At 35.9% G+C, this 23,097-nt stretch overlaps 1 protein-coding gene across 11 annotated transcripts in view; it reads left to right on the top strand.

Annotated features, from left to right (window-relative positions):
• Positions 1–23,097, top strand: part of DOP1A (DOP1 leucine zipper like protein A) — a 117,317-nt gene that overhangs the window by 70,152 nt on the left and 24,068 nt on the right. For 10 of the 11 annotated variants that reach the window (XM_066358946.1, XM_066358950.1, XM_066358943.1 and 7 more), the window contains 10 exons: positions 762–1,392; positions 2,568–2,842; positions 3,977–4,129; positions 5,988–6,088; positions 8,267–8,526; positions 10,187–12,176; positions 13,378–13,489; positions 13,603–13,785; positions 15,927–16,052; positions 20,378–20,512. In XM_066358946.1, coding sequence (XP_066215043.1) covers positions 762–1,392; positions 2,568–2,842; positions 3,977–4,129; positions 5,988–6,088; positions 8,267–8,526; positions 10,187–12,176; positions 13,378–13,489; positions 13,603–13,785; positions 15,927–16,052; positions 20,378–20,512 — 3,966 coding nt within the window. The remainder of the gene's footprint in view (positions 1–761; positions 1,393–2,567; positions 2,843–3,976; positions 4,130–5,987; positions 6,089–8,266; positions 8,527–10,186; positions 12,177–13,377; positions 13,490–13,602; positions 13,786–15,926; positions 16,053–20,377; positions 20,513–23,097) is intronic. The other variant, XM_066358941.1, reaches the window with a different exon arrangement.

Here is a 23,097-nt window from a genome sequence, read left to right as displayed (position 1 = left end):
ATATGCTTAATCATTGTACACATCCTCTCATAGGGAGGGAACAGTTAACCCAACCCAGCTCTACTACAGTAGCTGGTTCATTTTTTTTTTGTTTATATGTTGTTTCTTTTCTTGCCCTGTAGATTATGAACTATTCTTTTAATTCCTAGTACCCAACACAGTGTTGTACATACTATGGGTTCAGTAACTGTTTGTTGAAAGAATTTAAGAATAACAGCAAACACTTAAATAGTACTTTATACTTTCAGACAGAAGTTTCCCACTCATGTGGTCCTGAACAGATGACCTATTAGATTTTATTTATGCTTCTCAAATGTAATTTTTTTAAACCTTACATGTTTCATTCCTTGACTGCAAGAAATTGTTTAGGCAGTAGGAAAATTGTATGGTTTAGATATTAAGAAAGTGTTTTCATAAAGTAAATTGACTAAATTGTTAGTCTTTTGAGAATAAGGGTATGGATCTTATAAATTTGTATATACACATATTTTTCCCTCATGAACCTAACTTTATGTTATGCATGTAGAGAAAAATACTAGTGAATGACTTTAATACATTCATTAGAACCATATCCGTATTTCCTATTGATTATCATAGACAAAAATCAATTGTAGAAACCATTTTAAGATTTAACTAACTACATAGATTAAGTTGTGTATAGTAATCTAAAATTGATTTCTGTCCAAACGTGGTCATTTCAGATTTTTAATTCCTAATATGTACATTTAGCTGCTCAGCCTTTTGTTCTTTTTCATCTCTAGCAGGTATCATCAGTTTCTCTTGAAAATCCTACTGAAGTGTTTGAAGATGGAGAAAATCCTCCAAGTAGTCAGTCGTCAGAGAGCGGGTTCACTGAGTTCATACAGTACCAAGCAGACAGAACTGATGACATTGACAGAGACCTGAGTGAAGGGCCAGGGCCAAGAGCAGCTGCCATCCCGATTGGTAGCACTTCCTCTGAGGCCGAAACGGCTTCCACTGTGGGATCTGAAGAAACCATCATCCAGGCCCCTTCCATAGTCCCTCAGGGGACAGCACCCAGAAGCGGGAAAACAGTCCAAAAGACTGCCATGCAGTGCTGCCTGGAGTATGTCCAGGAGTTTCTCACCAGACTTATCAACCTCTACATTGTTCAGGGTGACTCTGTTTCTCAAGCTTTGGCTCCAGAACATCCTGGGGAGCTTAGCCCCGAGCAAGGAGACACTTCAAAATGGGACAGGGATTCCCGTGGAGATACAAAAGAGAGAAACATAAGTAAACAAAAAACTTCAAAAGGGTACCTTTCTGCCTTCCTCGCTGCCTGCCAGCTCTTCCTGGAGTGCTCAAGTTTTCCGGTTTACATCGCTGAGGGGAACCATACCTCAGACTTACATTCTGAAAAGTCAGAGACTGGTAAGGTAGTTTCTGTTTTATTTATATAGAAATGTTTTCTATGGTATGCTTTCTTTTCAGGAGCATTCAAATTTTAAAATCTTTTAGACAGTTAATTTTTTAAAGTGTTATTTTAATTTGTAGATTTTTTTTTGAAGATTTTAGTTATTGATTTATTAGAGAGAGGGGAGAGAGAAGGGCGTGGGGGAGGAGCAGGAAGCATTAGTTCATAGTAGTTGCTTCTTCTATGTACCTTGTTCCAGCAAGCCCAAGGTTTTGAACTGAGGACCTCACCATATCAGGTTGACACTTTATCCACTGTGCCACTACAGGTCTGGCTAATTTGTAGGGGGTTTTTTCTTAGCGAGAGAGAAAGAGGGGAGTGATGGGAATGGAGAGAGATGAGAAGCATCACCTTGTAGTTGGGGCACTTTAGTTGTTTATTGTTTGCTTCTCATATGTGCCTTGACCGGGGGCTCCAGCCAAGGCAGTTATCCCTTGCTCAAGCCAGAGACTTTGGGCTCAGGCCAGTGACCATAGGATCATGTCAGTTATCCCACGATCAAGCTGGTGAGCCTGTTCTCAAGCCAGCAGCCTTGGGGTTTTGAAACTGGGTCCTCAGCATCCAGGTCAGTACTCTATCCATTGTGCCACCACTGGTCAGGCTAATTTGTACATTTTTAAAAATGAAGTGCTGTCATTATGGAGAGAATAATATGTTGGAAACATTTGTGATTTTGATGTATTTCACAGTTTGTTTGCAAGTGAATAGAAGCTAAGAAAGAAATTAACTTCATCCTTTGAAGGAAATGTTCATTTCGATCCACTTTTTTCCCTCACTGATTTTCTCTATTATGACTAGTATATGTGTTTTACCTTTATTTGAATTTTTATATATGCACACAGTGCAGTGACTGTTTCATAATATTTGATTAATATATATTGTGAACACAGGAAAGTAGATTATATAACTTGGCATAAAAAAGTACATATTTTTTAATAAAGTATGAAATTTTTGTTGATGGTTTATTTTCTCGTCTAAATGAGAAACCGTGGTTTTCTTAATATATCAAGACCTAAAAGTAATAAGTAGAGGAGCTTTTCTTTTTTGTTGTTTGTTTGTTTTTATTAACTGGGAAATTAGAGTCCGTGTAAAGTTTAGTGTGATGTGTCTTGGCTTCCGTCTTTTGTTTCAGACTGGGAGCACGTGCAGCCTCCTCTGTGGCTCCAGACTCTGATGAATGCTTGCAACCAAGCAAGTGATTTCAGTGTGCAGAGTGTTGCTATTTCACTAGTCATGGACCTTGTGGGATTGGCTCAGTCTGTGGTCATGGTCACTGGGGAAAACATCAACAGTGTGGAACCTGTACAACCTTTAAGTCCAAACCAGGGAAGAGTAGCTGTGGTTATTAGACCTCCCCTCACTCCAGGCAATCTGAAGTATATAGCTGAGAAGACTGAATTTTTCAAGGTAAATTCTAACTACAAAAATGACTAAGATAATACTTGACCAAGTTTGCATAGCAAAGCTTTTAAAGATGATAATCAGGCTCAATTTAACACCTTAATATCATATTGTATAGAAATAGGAAAACATATTACACTTTATCTGTATAGCTTTGCCCATCTTGTCACTACTTTTATATGGAAAAAAAAGAAAGGAGGACGGGGAAAACAAAAGGCAAGTATTACGGTACCAAAGCTATGGAGGAAATAATTTCAGCCAAATATAATGAAACTTATTTCCAAATGAAGTGGTTCAGGCACTTTTGCTTTGTACAAGTTAGCTCTCCAAAATTCTAGGAAAAGCTTTTCTGACTATATTGTTCTTCATTGCTGGTGAATAATGACATTTAAAAAAATCCAGTCTTTGGTTTCTACCACTGTATAAATGATATTCTCTACATAGAAAGAGCATCAAGTCTATTTGGATTTATTACATCTTCAGCAAGTAGATTTTGTATATATAAAAAAGTTTAAAAAATGTTTAGTATTTTATGTAAATTATTTTTTTCAATTTCTAATCTGATTTCAGGTTTTTGTGTCCCTCTAGATAGTTTGTCCCGCTAGGTTAGAGCTGATTCTGTAATGCTGTGGTGGCAACCCTGAAGGTGGCTGCATTGTTAGTAATGCTGTGGTTGGTTATCCCGTGCTGTGCTAACACACCTAGCTCTGAAATATGGGTGACCTATTTTATATGCTTTAAGTAGTTCAAATATTTGGACACTGAATTGCATTTCACTTGGCAACATATAACTGTAAATATTAATGAATTTAATGTAGGATTTATACCCTCTTAAGGATAATGTATTCCAGCATCACTTTACTAAATGTCACTAAAATAATGAAATGGGGACTTATTTTGGCTCTGTAGAAAGTACTTAAATAAATGTCTGATGTTTAAAATAAATATTTTTAAGGGCTATATAAGAAGTTCTAAAGGCCCAAATGACCAGAAAGTGGGTGGATAAAAAGTACACTTTTAAATCTCATCCCAGTGGCATAATGAGTATTAAAGACCTTTGAGGTCTGGCAATCAGATTGGTATGTAAAAGTAGGAAATGTTTGTTAGTAAGTTTTCATTTATGGTTTCCTTTTTCTATAGCATGTAGCTTTAACTTTGTGGGACCAGCTGGGGGATAGGACACCTCAGCACCACCAAAAGAGTGTGGAACTGTTTTATCAACTACATAACCTGGTCCCTTCTTCCAGCATCTGTGAGGATGTTATAAGTCAGCAGTTAACCCATAAAGATAAGGTAAATTCTTCTCTTCCTGTCCTGTGTTCACTTCCCACTTCTATAATACCTGATGTAAAGTAAAGAAAGTCTAGGAAAATGATTGAAGCTAGAATCTGAATAAGAGATAATATAGCTTCATTCAGGGTGATTTTAATATCTTTAAAATAAATGGTCTATTCTTTTTAGACGAAAGTTCTTTACAAAGGCATCAGTAATATAAAAAAGTCAGGTAAACCAAATTCAAATACTGGGCTTATTTCTTGGTTCAGGACAGCAGTTATGGGTAGTAATGATTAAAGTTGAAGTTGATCCAAGTACTTGAGTCATTTAAAGAGGAATCAGTGGCTTAGTTGCAGTACTGATGGATACGTTAATATATGAAATAAAATGTGTTAAGTTAGTATAAGCTATAAAATGTTAATATGTGAAGTTATATTATTTTCATTATATTACATATCCAAAATAAGAATTTTGTATTCTAATGTTCAGGAAGTGATATATAAGTCAGTTGGAGTAAAGATATCTGATTTATGAATGAGCCTGAGAAAAAGCTCATTCCAGCTTCTTCCCAATTGATCTCTTCCGGGTAACTTAATGAAGTTTGTGGTTGTCCTGCCCTTGCTCTGTAATGTAAATTGAAGACTTTGTTGAATAGCTTTTAGAAGTATATTTCCCAAATTGAGAAAAAACTTAGTGCTAGTGAGTTTGAATGGGTCATGTTCAAAAGGCACTATGTTAGTAAATGAAACATTGGGCAGGGTGGAGAAGTGGCAAATGAAGGAGTGAGGAAGAATGAAAAGTTTATTTACAGGAAAATGTTAAAGTTCTATTTCAGCTTCAACACATTCTTTCAAAACTTTTCAGATATAAAATATTAAATAAAGCCTTATATTGTAAGTTAATAATTTATCTTACATTAAGTTTAAATTTAGAACAAATTATCCATTTATTTGTGTAACATTTCATTTGTAAAGAAATATTAAGTTCTGAATAAAGATTCTATATATCTATGTAAAAAGTTAAAATACCTGTTATTACTTACTTTTATTTTTATATGTTTGTATTGTTTGATGTACAAACACAGACTTCATAAGAAAAGCATATATTTATATTAAGCCCATAGGAAATGCAAGTACTTCTCTGACCTATCTATCACAAGCAATGTAAACAGCTGCAGTCCTGGTTTAGAGGGGTTTTTACTTGAAGGATTCTACAAGAGCTAAAGAAAAAATATAAATATTTTCATAACATCACAATCTCTACTTTATTTACATTAACACGTTATCTAATGCCAAAGCTGGTCTTTCTAAATAATTTACATTTACTTTGTTTTAATCCATTGTTTCTTAACAATCTTTTTCAAATAATGCAAAAAGTAGTGTAACATTTTTCTTATAGAAATAATTTTTAGGTATTTAAATTTTTTAATCTAATAAACCAGCTTTGAAGTGATGATAAATTTATTTGGGATCGAGATATAATTTCTGGGAGCAAAAGTAAATCATATAGTACAATAAAATCAATTTTGTCTACTATTTATATTAAAATGAGGGGGAAATGCTACCTATATTCAGGATATCCTGATTACATGCACATTAGCAGCTTTTTCCATACAGTAATATAGTAAACTGATTGTCTAAACTGAATAATTATTTATGAGACAGCATGCGATGAACCTTTAGGTTTAATATTTTGTATATATTTAAGTATTTTCTATGTTTCTATTTCCATGAAGAAATAAAGTTTATTGCAGTGTGTTTTGGAGTATCGTGGACATTGAACATAACAATCTCTTAAATAGCTACTTTGATTTTACTAAAATCACTTAGTATCTTCAAAGGATAATAAAAAAAATGAATCTCATATTCCTCCTCAGAAAATAAAGATGGAAGCACATGCAAAGTTTGCAGTTCTTTGGCATCTAACAAGGGACCTCCATATAAATAAGTCTTCATCTTTTGCACGTTCTTTTGACAGGTTGGTTACATTTTATATTTAAATTTTACAGTCAGATATGTTAATATCTCTTTTCTTGAATTGTCAGTTAGTTTGGCAGGAGTAGGCAATTTTATTTATCTACCAGATTTTATTTATCTTCCAGATTGTCCCTTTCTAGCTCTGGAGTACACAGTGCCCCTTCATTTCATTGGCCAACTATTTATCAAGTCCCTGCAATGTGGGAGGTGCCATTCTAGGTATCAGGAACACAGCAATGGAGACACAGCTTTCTTGAATCTATGTATATGCACATGTAGTGAGATCACATATAAACTGTAAATTATATAAGAATTTCTCTTGCAATTATGCTCAGTCTTCTGCCTGAACTGGACTTATTAAAATCTAAAGCTAAAACACTGACAGACCCCTTCCATGGATTCAAAGACCCTGTAGTTGCTTGAGATTTAGCCTACTTAGATGATTCGTTCCCCAAATATGAGATTTGCATTGACTTTCAAGGAGATGCCACTTATGTGAAGATTCATATGTTGGCATAAGATAACCATTTTACTAGCAGGTTTAATAGAAGTGGCCACAAATCTAACTGTGCTTAAAGCCCAGTTCAGGGTTAGACATGTGCTCTACTGGCTGTGTTTCAGTTGATGCTTTTCAGCCCCTGCCCAGGGAGGCCAGCCTTCTGCTCTTTGGAGCGGGGATTTCCAAGGCCTGAGACAAAGGCTTTGGGAGCAGAGAAGTGCGGAGGCGCAAAGTTTAAAATGGCCACAGCCACGATATTCTCATCTCCCAAGTTATTCTCAGGCTCCAAGGTCTTCTCATATTTACATTCCTCTGTTTATACCTCATTCTGATCAAATAACTTCTTCTCAAAACATTTGTACAAAAAGAAAAAGGTCCCTCACTTTTGAGACTATCTGTCCCATATTTATTTTTCTCCCGAATTATTTATTATTATACTCTCTCCCCAAATTCTATTTAAAAGTTTCACTTTCTAAAAGCTTTATATTTATTTTGTGTGCACACTTTTGGGGGGTTTTATTACCTTTTTTTCCCCTTTTTTGATGGCCCCACGTTGGGCACCAATTGTCGCTGTCCAGCCGCGATGAGTCTATTACAGGGTCTCGAACGGGAAAGGTATGAAATTGAATAAATGATAGACAAAGACTTAAAGATATATACATACAGATGGGTTCAGGAGGATGCCATGGTGAACAGTCTCTACTGCTCCTGAGCCGTAAGGTAACTGCTCCCAAAGTGCATCCACCTTTATTCATGGAAAAAACGTGGTCCATTCACAATTCAGTTAAGTTTCCAAGGCAACTTAAAAACAACCCCCACCATACCATTCAAATTTAACTTTACACTAAGAAGAAACTAGCTTCCAGCCTCTTCCAAAAAACATAAGTAAGACAAATGAAAATCAAATACAGCTCTTTGTTTACTAGGCAGGTGAGGTGGTGTTGGGGCCCAACACCTCTGTCCAAATTGCAAAAATACCGTTTATTTATACGGTCCCCAACACTTCACCATCTTTAAATGATCTGTTATTGAACCTCTACAACAGACTAGGCCCTAGGCCTAGTTACTTTATCAATACCATCTCCAATTCAACAACCACATTTGCTAATCATACAAGTGAGGCAGTAAAGGCCCAGAGACGTCGTCAGTTACCCAAGACCACACATGAGGTAAAGTGGGTGGCCCAGATTTGAATCTTGAGTATTCTGATTCCAAACCATTCCTTCATGCCTTTCATAGAAAGTCTTTCCTTGAATTAAGCTCGTAGTTTTAATTTACAAAAACAATGGGAGCAGAGGAACATGGACCAGCATAGAGGTGACATTGACTTGCATTGCAGGGGGTTCAGTATTTGGTGACAGGACTATGTTGCTAAAACAAGACTAATTTCTTAAGGTTTTTATCTATTCTTTACTAATTATCTTATAAGAATAATGTATGCTTGTGAAATTTTAAGAAATGTTAAGTACTTGCAAAAAAGGAAAAAAGACTTCTTATTGTTTCTACTGAGACTGTAGGGATGAAAATTGTTAAAATGCTGTGGTCAAAAGTTATCCTGAAGTATGATTAGTTTAAAGTAGTTAATTCAAAATAAGAAACACAACTTATAATAATGTTAATTTTAGAAAAATTAGAGTGTCACAAGTAAAGTAGGTATTTTGTTCTTTGTGTTTATTGTAGGTCACTGTTCATCATGTTAGATAGCCTTAACAGTCTCGACGGTTCTACCAGCTCTGTGGGACAAGCCTGGCTGAACCAAGTCCTACAAAGACATGATATTGCGAGAGTTTTGGAACCATTGCTATTGCTCCTGCTTCATCCAAAAACTCAGAGGGTTTCAGTGCAGCGTGTACAAGCAGAACGTTACTGGAATAAAGCACCTTGTTACCCTGCAGAAGAGAGTGACAAGCATTTCATGGAAAATTTTGCGTGCAACAATGGTGAATATCCCATGGAAGTAGAACAGCTTTATTTAGAATAAAGTTATTAAAATAAAGTGACAGGTGAACACGACAGTGATTGGCAAGAGAATTTAATGTGAGATTTTCTCCATGGGCTTATTTTCTCCCCTCCGCATGCACCAGCAGTGCCCATGTGGGCCATGTCAGAATGTGCTTCATCCACGAGCAGCTTAGAGGACTTGGATCTTTCTTATTTGTTGGCTCTTATTTCAGAGGAGTAATCGGCACAGCTTTTGTCAGAGACATTCTTCAGTTTTGATGAAGATAAATACCTTTAGATTTTATTTTGCAATCCTGGTCCTGCAAGGCTTTGCAGATACTTCAAAAGGAATGTATAATCAGCTTATAATGCATATTTATGTTTTATGAGTCATTTTCTTTATCTCTAAAATGGGAATCATAACCCACCTCTCAGGTCGTGTTTATGACATGTTTAGTACAGTGACTGGCATATTACTTATAAGTGCTTGATAAATACTATTATTATAATGAAATCCACACTTTACAAGCTGTTGAGTGATACCCTCTATAACTGTTTTTCAACCTCTAGTCCACGGACTGGAGGTTGAAAAACCACAGCTCTGTAATATAATGATAATGGCCTGTTATATTAATTTATTATGTTAGGGACAAAAGAGTCTCACTTGTATCATTTTGTATATCTTGACAATCATGTGGGGTCAGTAATAAATCAGTAATTTTACCAAGCAGGGAGCTGATACTTAGCTGCGCTTTTTCAAAGGCTTACTGCGGGGAAGTGATGCAAGCTGGAACCAAACCGTCATGCTATTGCATCTGTAGTGTGTTTTCACAGACCCTTGGTTCCTTTCTCTAGCTTCCTTTCCACTGCTTCCCCTGAATCTTCTCGGAAAATGCTCTACCCTACTAACTGCCAGAACTTCTGTGGTATTGCTTTACCTGCCCCAGTTCCTGCCTGTCTGCTGAATTCTCATCTCTCCTCTGAAATCAGTCCCAGACCTCCCTGTGATATCATGATGCTTTCCTCGAAAGTGATAGCATTTGCTTTGCACCACTTGGATGCAGTTAAGCCTTCCTCCCTTTCTGAAAGGGTGCAATCATCACAGTATGCTCTTCACAAAGTATAGAAATAGATGAGTGTACTGGTGATTCCTTACTCTTTCTATGCTCCTCTGTCTTTTTCTTCTCTCACCCTCATTGTCTAGGGTTTATTCATACTAGATAATTCAGAAATTTTTTTTTTTATTTTATTAAAATTAAGGAGATTATGTTTTTATACTTCCCTTTAGCATAACTTCAGTATCACACAGGAAGGGAAAAACCACTAAAATTTTGAACTGTAGTGACAAAGGATGTCTTATTTGGGGATAAGGGTGAATTTTTATATTTCATCTGTATTGAATGTGCTATTCTGTTTAATCCAATTGAATAATAGGCCTTTGTTGTTGAATTGGGTTTATTAAATTCTAGTTAATAGTCATCTGCCTAATTTTGTAGCTTAAAAGGTCTAAAATAGTAATAAAATATGATTTTAGTAGTAAAATAGAAGTAGGTTTTAAAATTAATGGTTAAAATTTTGAGTTCAGTTTATATTTCTACATTTTCATTATTTTAATATATTTTATACTTTTTCTTCTTTGCTATTTTTCTCACACACCAGTAAGCCAAGGACAACTCATTGCATCTAAAGGAAATGGTGAAAAGCCGCTTACTGTGGACGAAATAGAGAACTTTAGTCTTACTGTTAACCCATTAAGTGACAGACTTTCCCTTCTAAGTACCAGCAGTGAGACAATTCCGATGGTTGTATCTGATTTCGATCTTCCAGACCAACAGATAGAGATACTTCAGAGTTCTGACTCCGGATGTTCGCAGTCCTCTGCTGGGGACAACCTGAGTTATGAAGTTGATCCTGAAAATGTGAATGCCCAGGAGGATTCTCAAATGCCAAGTGCAGGCTCCCCAGATGCTGATGTTCGGCAGGTGGTGTTTGAACTGATCTGTAAAGTCGTAAATGGCCTTGAAGCAGAATCTGCATCAGTTACTTCTCAGTTAGAAATGGAAGCTATGCCCTCAAAGCACAGTGATGTAGGTCCAGGTGAGGAGGCGATTACAAGTGACGATCAGCCCTCCCAGCAGAGTCAGAGTACTTTGCTGAGTAACGAAAGTTCTCAGTTTCTCTCCTTGTCTGTGGAAGAAGGCCGTGAGTCTGTGGCAAATGGAATCTCCAGAAATAGTTCCTCACCTTGTATTTCGGGATCCATACAGACTCTCCATGACTCTTCTGTTGCTTCCACAGAAACCAAATCTAGACAGAGGAGTCACAGTAGCATTCAGTTCAGCTTCAAAGAAAGATTATCGGAAAAAGTCCCAGAGAAAGAAACAATTGTTAAGGAGTCAGGTAAACAACCAGGAGCAAAACCTAAAGTAAAACTTGCCAGAAAAAAGGATGATGACAAGAAAAAAACTTCAAATGAAAAACTCAAACAAACCAGTGTATTCTTTAGTGATGGTCTGGATTTAGAAAACTGGTATAGCTGCGGAGAGGGAGAGATTTCTGAAATTGAGAGTGACATGGGTTCTCCTGGATCACGGAACTCTCCCAGTTTCAACATCCATCCTCTCTACCAGCATGTGCTTCTGTATCTTCAGCTGTATGATTCTTCAAGAACTCTTTACGCTTTTTCTGCCATCAAAGCCATACTGAAGACTAACCCCATTGCTTTTGTAAATGCCATTTCAACCACTAGTATAAATAATGTGTACACCCCTCAGTTGTCTCTGCTTCAGAATCTGTTGGCCAGACACCGGATTTCTGTCATGGGCAAAGACTTTTATAGTCACATTCCAGTGGACTCAAATCATAACTTCAGGAGTTCTATGTACATAGAAATTCTTATTTCCCTCTGCTTATATTACATGCGTAGCCATTATCCAACTCATGTCAAGGTCACTGCACAAGATTTAATAGGCAATCGAAACATGCAGATGATGAGCATAGAAATTTTGACACTTCTCTTTACTGAGCTGGCAAAAGTAATAGAAAGTTCAGCAAAGGGTTTCCCTAGTTTCATCTCTGATATGTTATCTAAGTGCAAAGTTCAGAAAGTAATTCTTCACTGTTTGCTGTCATCTATCTTTAGTGCGCAGAAGTGGCACAGTGAGAAAGTGGCAGGTAAGAACATGACTGCTGTGGAAGAAGGTTTCTCAGAGGACAGCCTCATCAATTTCTCAGAGGATGAGTTTGACAGTGGTAGCACACTCCAGTCACAACTTCTTAAAGTTCTTCAAAGGCTCATTGTTCTAGAACACTGGGTAATGACTATCCCTGAAGAAAATGAAGCAGGTTTTGATTTTGTTGTATCTGATCTGGAACACATCAGTCCCCATCAGCCCATGACTTCTCTTCAGTATTTGCATGCTCAGCCAATCACAAGTCAAGGCATGTTCCTCTGTGCAGTGATACGGGCTTTACATCAACACTGTGCTTGTAAGATGCACCCACAATGGATTGGTTTAATCACATCTACGCTGCCTTACATGGGAAAAGTTCTACAGAGAGTGGTTGTTTCTGTGACACTACAACTTTGCAGAAATTTAGATAATTTAATTCAGCAGTACAAATATGAAACAGGATTATCTGATAGTAGGTAAGAGTTCATTTAACTTTTGTTAACATTGACATTTATCATATATATGACTGCTTAGAGTTGTCCAGAATGTCAGTCACACTTTGAGTAAGTAAATTAGTGGGTATCAGTAGGTTACAAATAGTATTTTTTTTTTTCACAAGGAAGAAAATGCAGCTTGAGGAAGAGTAACAGTAAAACATTCAAGATTGGAAAAAAGAAATTTATGATATGAATTTAAGCAGGCCTTTTTTTTCTGCTAAGGGCTGAAATTAATTATGCTCTTCTTCACTGAACTGACAAACATAATAGAAAGCTCAGCAAAGGGTGTCTCTGGTTTTATGTGATATGTAAGTGTAAATTAATTTTACACTTAACTAATTTAAAAATAAAAATAATTATTTTCCCATCTGACTTTATATCTTATTTTAGAGGTGAAATTCCATCTGTATCCCAGGCCATGTTTAAAATTAGTCTGTCAGCTAGATGTTTTTTGTTCTTGTTGTTGTTGTTTTATTTTTTTACAGAGACAGAGAGAGAGTCAGAGTGAGGGATAGACAGGGACAGACAGACAGGAATGGAGAGATGAGAAACATCAATCATTAGTTTTTCGTTGTGCATTGCGACACCTTAGTTGTTCATTGATTGCTTTCTCATATGTGCCTTGACCATGGGCCTTCAGCAGACCGAGTAACCCCTTGCTTGAGCCAGCAACCTTGGGTCCAAGCTGGTGAATTTTTGCTCAAACCAGATTAGCCCACGCTCAAGCTGGCGACCTCGGGGTCTCGAACCTGGGTCTTCTGCATCCCAGTCCGATGCTCTATCCACTGCGCCACCGCCTGGTCAGGGCAGCCAGATATTAAGTAGACTGATTTCTGGTTTATCTCCTGTATAACCTCATGACTACATGTAAAATATTTTAAAAACTGCCTGCATCATTTAATATTGATATGCCTGCCTTATACAGTTGCTAGAGACTTACTGGTTATATTTGTTTATTTTATATAGAATTTATTAGCCAACAAGAACTTGAGTATATTTAATATGACTCACTTATTGTATAGATTAGGATTTGAAAGCTCTTAATTCTTTTAGTCATTTATTTATGTAATATTTATTGAGCACTTACTATGTGCTTAGTGCATGATGGACATTTACTGTTGATAAAACATGGACTTTTCTTTCTCAGAACTTATGTTCAAATGATCGTATATTATTTCAGGCCTCTGTGGATGGCATCAGTTATTCCACCAGATATGGTTCTTACTCTTTTAGAAGGGATTACAGCTATTATCCATTACTGTTTGTTGGATCCAACTACACAGTATCACCAAGTAAGACTGCACAGATATTTGACTTCTTTAAAAAGGCTATGAGATACACAAGTCTCCATTTATAAGCGTCAGTAAGTGCTGATTTGTCTCCTCCCCTCCCCCAACTTTAATAGCTGTGGGTCAATGTAGACCTAAGACACCTGTTGGAAGCCCGCAGAGGAATCCTCTCAATCCTTCATATGATCATGTCCTCCGTGACACTGCTTTGGAGCATCCTGCATCAGGCTGATTATTCGGAAAAGATGACTGTTGCTGCATCTGCATCTGTTACTACTATTAACCTTGGAGCCACAAAGGTTAGAAATTCACACTTCATCTGGAGCTCAAGAGTCTCTTTGAGCACTTTCTCAAAGATTGTGTTCATTTGTGAATAATTTCTATAGAATTTATGGCACTCTAATCAATATAGTAATTATCAAATAATTTTAACTGTTTTATTGAAATATGACATCATAAAATTCGCCTATTTAAAGTACCTACAATATAATTATTTTTAAAAATAAATTTACAGAGGAGTGAAACTATCACCACAGTCCAGTTTTCAAAGCTGTCTTTCACCACAGTTTCCTCACGCCCTTTTATGGTCATTCCCTGTCCCTAACCCTAACCGTGAACCATTCATCTCTTTCCTCTATATATCTGTTTCCTTTTTCTCAGCATATTGTATAAATGGAAACACATTATTTGGTCTTTTGTATTTAGCTTCTTCCATGTGATATGATGTTTTTGAGGTTTATTCATACCTTAAACTTTGGTCCTTTTCTAAGGGCATTTTAAGTTGACATTTTATATGCAAACCCTCCTGGAAAAGAATATAGCAATATGTACAAAGAGCTTGAAAATTTTTAGTCTTTTACCTAGTAATTAATTCTAAAGTAAGCAATATTATGCAAAGATATTTATAAGACATTTATGATATCCTCATTTAATGGCAAAGATCCTAAACAGTAAGAAAATGGTTGAATAAATCATCCTTTAGTGTCACATTATATAGCTACTAATAATTGTGCTTTTAACAAATTATTAATGGATGAAAAAATGCTTTAAAGTTTAGTGAAACAGATACTACTTAATTGAACAAATACTGCGTTTCTAGTTATGTAGAATAAATTTCTCTGCAGAAAAAGTAATAAAGTTTATGTGTTAATAGTGATTATCTAAGAATGATCAAATTAATGGTTATTTAAAAAATACTTTTATACCTGACCAGGTGGTAGTGCAGTGGATAGAGTGTCGGACTGGGACCCAGGTTCAAAACCCTGAGGTTGCCGGCTTGAGCACGGACTCACTAGCTTGAGTTGCAAGGTCACTCACTGGCTTGAGCCCAAAAGTCACTGGCTTGAAGCCTAAGATCACTGGCTTGAGCAAGGGGTTACTTGCTCTGCTGTAGCCCCCAACCTCCAGTCAAGGCACATATGAGAAAGCAATCAGTGAACAACTAAGGTGCCCCAACAAAGAACTGATACTTCTCATCTCTCTCCCTTCTTGTCTGTCCCTATCGGTCCCTCTCTCTGGTTCTGTCACACACACACAAAAATAAACTTTTATATGTTTTTCAAATTTTCTGTTTATATTTTAAAAAATTATATGAATTTTTAAAAGTGTGTTATGCTATGTTGTTAAAATGACATTTCCTCTGTTACCCAGACCTGACTTGCTAGATTTGTGAGTCATAGGAACACATCTGAAATTAGCCAGAAGGGAATGGTGAAAATCATGAGAAAATTTTGCCTAAGTACTGGTACTTGAATTAAATTCTGCGTTTCTTCTTTGTTTAATTCACTTAGAAGTAAAACATCTCCTCCTGCTCACTTTCCTTTTAAAAGCTCTCTACATTCAATGTAACTGCATTTCATGTACAGTTGCCCCTTCAAGCACACCAGGGTTGGGGGTGTTGATCCCAAGTGCATTTGAAAATTTGTCTATAACTTTTGACTCCCCAAAACTTAAGTTTTCTCTCACTATCCATGGGTAATTGGTTCTAGTACCATTTCCCCCTCCATGGATTTAAAAATTTGTGGATATTCAAGTACCCTGTATAAAGTGGCACAGATCAATGCACACAGTGAGCCCTACACATCCATGGACTCCCAACCACAGATGGAAAATGGCAGGTATTTATTGGAAAAAAATTCATGTGTTACTGGACCCTAGCAGTTCAAACAAACCCTTGATCAAGGGTCAACTATGTTGTGTTTTCTTCATCTCATTACACTAATTAGAGTCTTGCATTTAGCTGATTATTTGTTGTCATATTATGGGTTGTTTTTTTTCTTTTAGAATTAAAATAATTATGATTGCATCTCTTAATGTGATTAAAGTTTACTATACTATTATTTAGGTAGTAAAATATATATTATTTCAAGAAGAAGAAAAAGTCAGTTTGTTTATTAATACTTTCATGATTTTTAATTCACTTGTCATTTATTTGTTTTAGAATTTGAGACAGCAGATTCTTGAATTATTGGGTCCCATTTCAATGAACCATGGTGTTCACTTTATGGCTGCCATTGCATTTGTATGGAATGAAAGAAGACAGAACAAAAATACCAACAGGACCAAAGTACGTGTTTTAGCTTTTCTATTTAGTAAACATTTGGTATGTATAGTAAGTACTTACTTAACATCAACAATGAGTTCTTGGAACTGTGGTAAAGCCACATATAATTAAACCAATTTTACCATAGGCTAATTGATATAAACAAGAGTTAAGTTCCTACAATATCTCACCAATGTTATAATGAAATGACATTGAACAAAATGATGTCATTCAAGGACCTGCTGTACAGGCTAATTTTCGACTCTCCATTAGTTGCAAAAGGGCTGAAATGGGATGCGTAAGTAGAAAAGCAACATTTTGTCTACCAGTTTAGGTAATGACTTGTTGCCTAAATGTCTTAAGTATAAAAGGTATTATTTTATGTAAAATGATAAATTAGTATTATATTAAAACTATAGGTGTATTTAAATAGTAATGTAGTAAAATGTGTCTTTTAAGTGCTAGTTATTCAGGGTACAAAGCAAGGATATGGAGAAAAATTTTTATTTTCACTACTGTTTCATTATGCCATGATAGGTTAAATCATTTGTTTCTAAATGTAATTTATATATTGGTTTTGACTGGGTTATATGTGTGAAAACTTCACTTTGAAAGCTCATTAAAAGTGTTCTGTATTAGAAATAAATAGTGGGCCCTGGCCAGTTGGCTCAGTGGTAGAGCATCAGTCTGCCGTGTGGATGTCCCATGTTTGATTCCCAGTCACGGCACACAGAAGAAAGGACCATCTGCTTCTCCACCTCTTCCCCCTTCACACGCTCTCTCTTTCTCTCTCTCCCCTTCCCTCTCCTTCAGCCATGGCTAGATTGGTTCAAACACATCAGCCCTGGACACTTAGGATGGTTCCATGGAGCCTCTGCCTCAGGCATTAAAAATAGCTCAGTTGCAAGCATGACCATAGATGGGTAGAGCTTCATCCTAAGATGGGGATTGACAGGTGAATCCCAGTTGGGGCACATTTGGGAGTCTTTCTACTTCTCCTTCTCTCACTTGGAAAAAGAAGAAGAAAAAAATAGAAAGATATAGTGATTATTAGAATATTAAGGCTACTAAGTTTACATTCACACAAGATATTGATTTGTCTAGCTAAACATTTCTGATATGGTATTTTTATGCTGATTTCATATTACATTTATGCTGATATTTCTAAAGAAATAAAATAAACATTTCATTTATAGGACATTATTTTGCATGTCAGGATTGAATAGATATTACATTGGACAGAATTGAACTCTTGGACTATTTAAAAGCAGTAAACTAATATTTGACAAAAGAGGCAAGAATATACAATAGGGTAAAGATAGTCTAGTCAATAAATGGTTCTAGGAAAACTGGACTGATACATGGAAAAGAATGAAACTAGACCACCTCCTTGCACTATATAAAACAATAAACTCAACATGAATTAAAGACTTAAATGTTAGATTGGAAACATGAAAAAACCTAGGAAACATAAGCAATAAAATTTTGGACATTTCTCTTAGCAAGATTTTTTCTGATATATCTCCTTGGACAAGGGAGAGAAAAGAAAAAATAAACAAATTTGATTACATAAAATTAAAAGGGTTTTGCACAGCAAAGGAAACCATCAAAACAAAAAATGAAAGACCACCCACTAAATGAAGGAACATATTCACCAGTGATACATATGATAAAGGGTTAATATCTAAACTTTATAAAGAAGTCATACACCAAAAAATACAAAGAATCCAATTTAAAAATTGGCAACAGATCTGAATAGACATTTCTCCAAAGAGGACATACAGATGGCCAATAGACATGAAAAGATGCTCAATGTCAGTGTCAGAGAAATGCAAATCAAAACCACAATAAGATGTCAGCTCACACCCCTCAGAATGGCTGTCATCAATAAATAAACAAACAGTGATGATGGCAAGGATGTGGAGAAAAAGGAATGCTCATGTACTGTTGATAGGAGTGCAGATTTTTGCAGTCACTGTAGAAAACAGTAGGGAAGTTCCTCAGAAAAATTAAAATGGACCTGCCTTATAACCCAGCAATTCCACTTCTAGGTATATAGCTGAAGAATTTCAAAACACTAATTTGAAAGATTATATGTTCATTGTAGCATTATTTATAATAGCCAAGCTATGGAAACAGCCCAAGTGCCCATCAATAGATGATTGGATAAAAAAGCACTGAGACATATATACAATGGAATATTACTCAGCCATGTAAAGGAACAAAATCTTAACATTTGCAAAATCATGGATGGACCTACAGGATATGTATTACACTCAGTGAAAAAAGTCAGTCAGAGAAAGACAGTTTCATATAATTTTACTAATATGTGGAATCTAAAGAATAATGTAAATGAACAAACAAAACAGAAACAGATTCATAGATACAGAGAACAGACTTATGAATCTCAGAGGGGAGGGGAGTTGGGGGACTGGATGAAAAAGGTGATGGGATTAGTAAGTACAAATCTAGAGCTAGAGAATTGTCATGCGGGATGTAAAGTACGGCATAAGGAATGTAGCAGTAATGTTATAACTGTGTTAACTGTGGTATTGATGGAAACTAGATTTATTGGGGTGATCTCTTAGTTTAAGAATAGAAAGACAACAATTAACAGTAACATGACAAAAAGCTTCTAATATGATAGACAAAGACCAGAACAACTAGATTTTTTAAAAAATCAAAAAAATCAGTGCAGGTAACAGAAGAAGATATAAACAATAATAATGTCCTTCAATAATTGAAACCATATTGCGTGTATAAAATAAGAGACTTCAAGAAAGATAATTGCAAAAATTTTTTTTAGTTGGATTTTAAATTTTATATTAGAAGCAAAACAAAACATAAGGGTAACAAACAAAAGGAACAAATATCAGAAATAAAATGTAAATTTGAAGAGATGGAAAATGAGAAAAAGGAAGTGATACTGGAGGTTCAATATCTCAGAAAAAATGAGAGGAAAAATTATCAAAGAAATAGTATAAGAAAATTCCCTCAAGAGTTACTGTGAAAAAGAGATCTACACAAAAATTAGCACATAATTTTAGGACACTGGACTTAAAGAGACTGTGAAAATCTAAAGAGAAAATATTGGCCATCTTCACTGGAGACTTGTCAATAGCAACCCTGAAAATGGTGATGGGAAAATTGGTTTCACCAATAATTCTATACCCAGCCAAACTGTCACTCAAGGTGTTTTGAACCATGCAATATCTCAAAACAAACAAACAAAAACCCATAAATTCACCCTTTCTCAGATACAAGAAGATGCATTTTCACCAGAGGAGGAGTAAGCCAAGAAGGAAATACACATGGAATCCAAGTAATAGGGATTCTGCCACAAGAAAAGGAAAGGGAATCTCTAGGCTGATGGTTACAGGAGAGGTATCAAGAAGATAAATGTGTAGCGTAACAATCCTGGAGAGTACCAACACAAGACAGAATAGAAAGACATTGCACAAATGTATCAAGAGAAAAAGGAGAGAAAAAAAGCAGGAGGAAAGCTAGAAGATTGTTTGAATTTCATTAGAGGAGATTTACAGTTGCTGGAGAATTTAGGAGGAATTTGTGATAGAAAAAAGAAAACAATGAAAGCAGTTTCTTCTAGGAAAAAAAAAATTTAAATAATTTTTAAAATATTTTTTAATTATTCATTTTTATTAGAAAGAGGAGAGGGATAGAGAGAGAGAGAGAGGAAAGAGATAGAATGGGGAGGAGCAGGAAACATCAACTCCCATATGTGCCTTGACCGGGTAAGCCCGGAGTTTTGAACCAGCAACCACAGCATTCCAGGTCGATGCTTTATCCACTGTGCCACCACAGGTCAGGCAAAAACAATTTTTATGAGAAGAAAAATGCAATGATAGTACAATATACAGAGCAACTATAAGGCAGGTGACCACTGGAGGTTGATTTAAGCAAAATTATGATATAACTATGTTGGGAGGATAGGGAGAAAAGTGTGTGAACTCAATCATTGTCTTCTAAAGTAGGAAGTCAGTAGGTAATATCTAAAATTGAAAAAGAAAATGAAATAGGTAAAAAATAATAGTAGTGTGTATTGTCCAGAAATAATAGAAAAGAACTAAGAGTTGAGCGTGGTTGCTTTGGGACATGAGAAGGGATAGGGCACTACAATTTTTTAATACCAAGTTTATTGTCCTATGTGGTTTTTAAAAAAATGGATATACATGTATTATTAATAAAAAAAATTTACTGAAAGTATAATCAAGGGACTTGAAAAATCCTTTATATTAATAAGAGGCCATATAATTTTCTATCAATTCTGTGACTTCTCTTAAAAGAATTTGTACACACAAGATATATAAATGCTATGATGTGTCATCCAGGTTATTCCTGCAGCCAGTGAAGAACAGCTTTTACTGGTGGAGCTGGTTCGCTCAATCAGTGTCATGAGAGCAGAAACTGTTATACAGACTGTGAAAGAAGTTTTAAAGCAGCCCCCAGCCATAGCAAAAGACAAGGTAAGAAGATATTTCTTTAGCTTTTGTTTACAGTTCTATTTCAAAAATGATGCTGGTAGGTAAGGTGTTTTGTTTTTGTACAATAATCTACTTTTAGCAGAAATAAATGCATGTGGCATTCACACTGCCATAATAAAAGCAGTTATCAATGACTTACTATTGATAAACAATGATAATTCTATAATTATATAATTCTATAGCCATTGGAAAACAGTTGACTGCTCATATCTCTCTGTATGTACATCTAAGGCAGTCAAGAGCTGTGTGATCTAATTCTTTTGCAAGGTTTTTTGTTGTCCTTTAAAGGAAGAACACAGAAGCCAGAGCTCAAGGTCTGCTTACATCAGTTGTTGACTATCTCAGTTTCTTTTTTGCTTTCTCTTCAGAATGAATCTCACTCTTTCTCTTTTTGCTAAATTTTTCAATTACTGTTTATATTTAATACTATTTTGTATTAGTTTCAGGTAAACAGCATAGTAGTAAGTGTTCCCCCTAATATTTCTAGTACTCACCTGACATCACACATAGTTATTACAATATTATTGACTATGTCCCCATACGCTGTAATTTACATCCCCATGACTATTTTGTAACTACCAATTTGTACTTCTCAATCTTTTCACCTTTTTCGTCCAGTCCCACAACCCACCTCCCCTCTGGCAATCATAAGTCTGTTCTCTATGAGTCTGTTTCTGTTTTGTTTATTTGTTTACATTGTCCTTTAGATTCCACACATTAGTAAAATCATATGGTAATTAATTGTCTTTCTCTGACTGACTTTACTGAGTGTAACACCCTGTAGGTTCATCCATGCTGTTGCAAATGTTAAGATTTCCTTCCTTTATATGGCCGAGTAGTATTTCATTGTATATATGTACCATGCTTTTTTATCTACTCATCTGTTGATAAGCACTTGGGTTGTTTCCATAGCTTGGCTATTGTAAATAACACTGCAGTGAACATATACTCTTTCAAATTAGTATTTTGAGTTTCTTCAGATATATACCCAGAAGTGGAATCACTGGGTCATAAGGTAGTTCATTTTAAATTTTTTTTGAGGAACTTCCCTACAGTTTTTTACAGTGGCTGCACCAATTTGCACTCTGACCAACAGTACATGAGAGTTCCCTTTTCTCCATATCCTCGCCAACACTTAATGTCTGTTGATTTACTGATGATAGCCATTCTGACAAGTGTGAGGTGATGGGCTCTTTGTGGTTTTAATTTGCCTTTCTCTGATGATACTGATGTTGAGCATCTTTTCATATGTCATTGGCCATCTGTATGTCCTCTTTGGAGAAGTGTCTACTTGAGTCTTCTGCCCATTTTTTAATTGGATTGCTTGTTTATTTGGTGTTGACTTGTATTTGGATATTAACCCCTTGTCATAGCTATCATTGGTGAGTATCTTCTCCCATTCCATAGGTTGTCTTTTGGGGTTTTTTTTTTTGATGATTTCCTTTGCTGTGAAAAAACTTTTTAGTTTGATGTAGTTCCATTTGGTTTAAGTTTTCTTTTGTTTGCCATAACCTTATTTCTGGTCAGTGTCATTTCTTAACCATGTATAAAACTGATTTCCAAGAGCTGTAGAAAATGAATAATATAGTCTCTGCACTCAGTGCGTTGTCTCTAATTAGGCAGACATAAAAGTCTAGAAATAGTAAAATTATGGACTTCTTTACTTTTTCTGCTCTTTGTTCTAGTGATACTAAGATGTCATATTTTCTTAGAAAATGTTTATCAACTGCAAACATTTAAACCATTCAAAAGAGACCCAATTGCACCCATAAAAGATTATACATATCTAAAAATGTTTAATTATTTCTTCTTTTATCGTTTTTTTGAATTGCCAATGAGAAAAGTGTGCTTGCATGTGTCAATAGCCAGTGTCCTTGACTTTTTGTGATAGAGACAGAGAGGTACAGAGAGAGGGACAGATAGAGACAGATAGACAGGAAGGGAGAGAGGTAAGAAGCATCAATTCTTCATTACAGCTCCTTAGTTCAGTGTTTGCTTTCTCATATGTGCCTTGTCCAGGGGGCTACAGCAGAGTGAGTAACCCCTTGCTCAAGCCAGCGACCTTGGGCTTAAGTCAGCAACCATGGGGTCATGTCTGTGATCCCATGCTCAAGCCAGTGACCCCGTGCTCAAGCTGGTGAGCCCACACGCTCAAGCCAGATGAGCCTGCGCTCAAGCCAATGACCTTGGTGTTTCAAATCTGGGTCCTCTGCATCCCAGTCCGATGCTCTAACCACTGCGCCACTGCCTGGTCAGGCCTTAACTTTTTAATAATTCCCTTACTCTTCTGAAATCACCTCTTGGGAATTTGTGATAGGGTTTTAATTTTCCTTTAAAAGCTTGATTAAGCATAACATTTTGATCATCTACTTGTACCAGACATTGGGCTAAGTGTGTAGGATATTAAAGCAAGAGAAAATTTTACACATACCTACCCCCACCTGCTGCTCCTCTGTTTTCCATCAACTTAGTTCTGAATAGATTAGATCAGAGGTCAGGAACCTATGGCTCATGAGCCAGATGTGGCTCTTTTGATGGTTGCATCTGGCTCACAGACAAATCTTTAA

This window comes from Saccopteryx leptura, chromosome 1 (genome assembly GCF_036850995.1).
Source record: "Saccopteryx leptura isolate mSacLep1 chromosome 1, mSacLep1_pri_phased_curated, whole genome shotgun sequence".
In the NCBI taxonomy this organism is placed as follows: Eukaryota; Metazoa; Chordata; class Mammalia; order Chiroptera; family Emballonuridae; genus Saccopteryx; species Saccopteryx leptura.
This window is presented reverse-complemented; position numbering and strand designations above follow the sequence as displayed.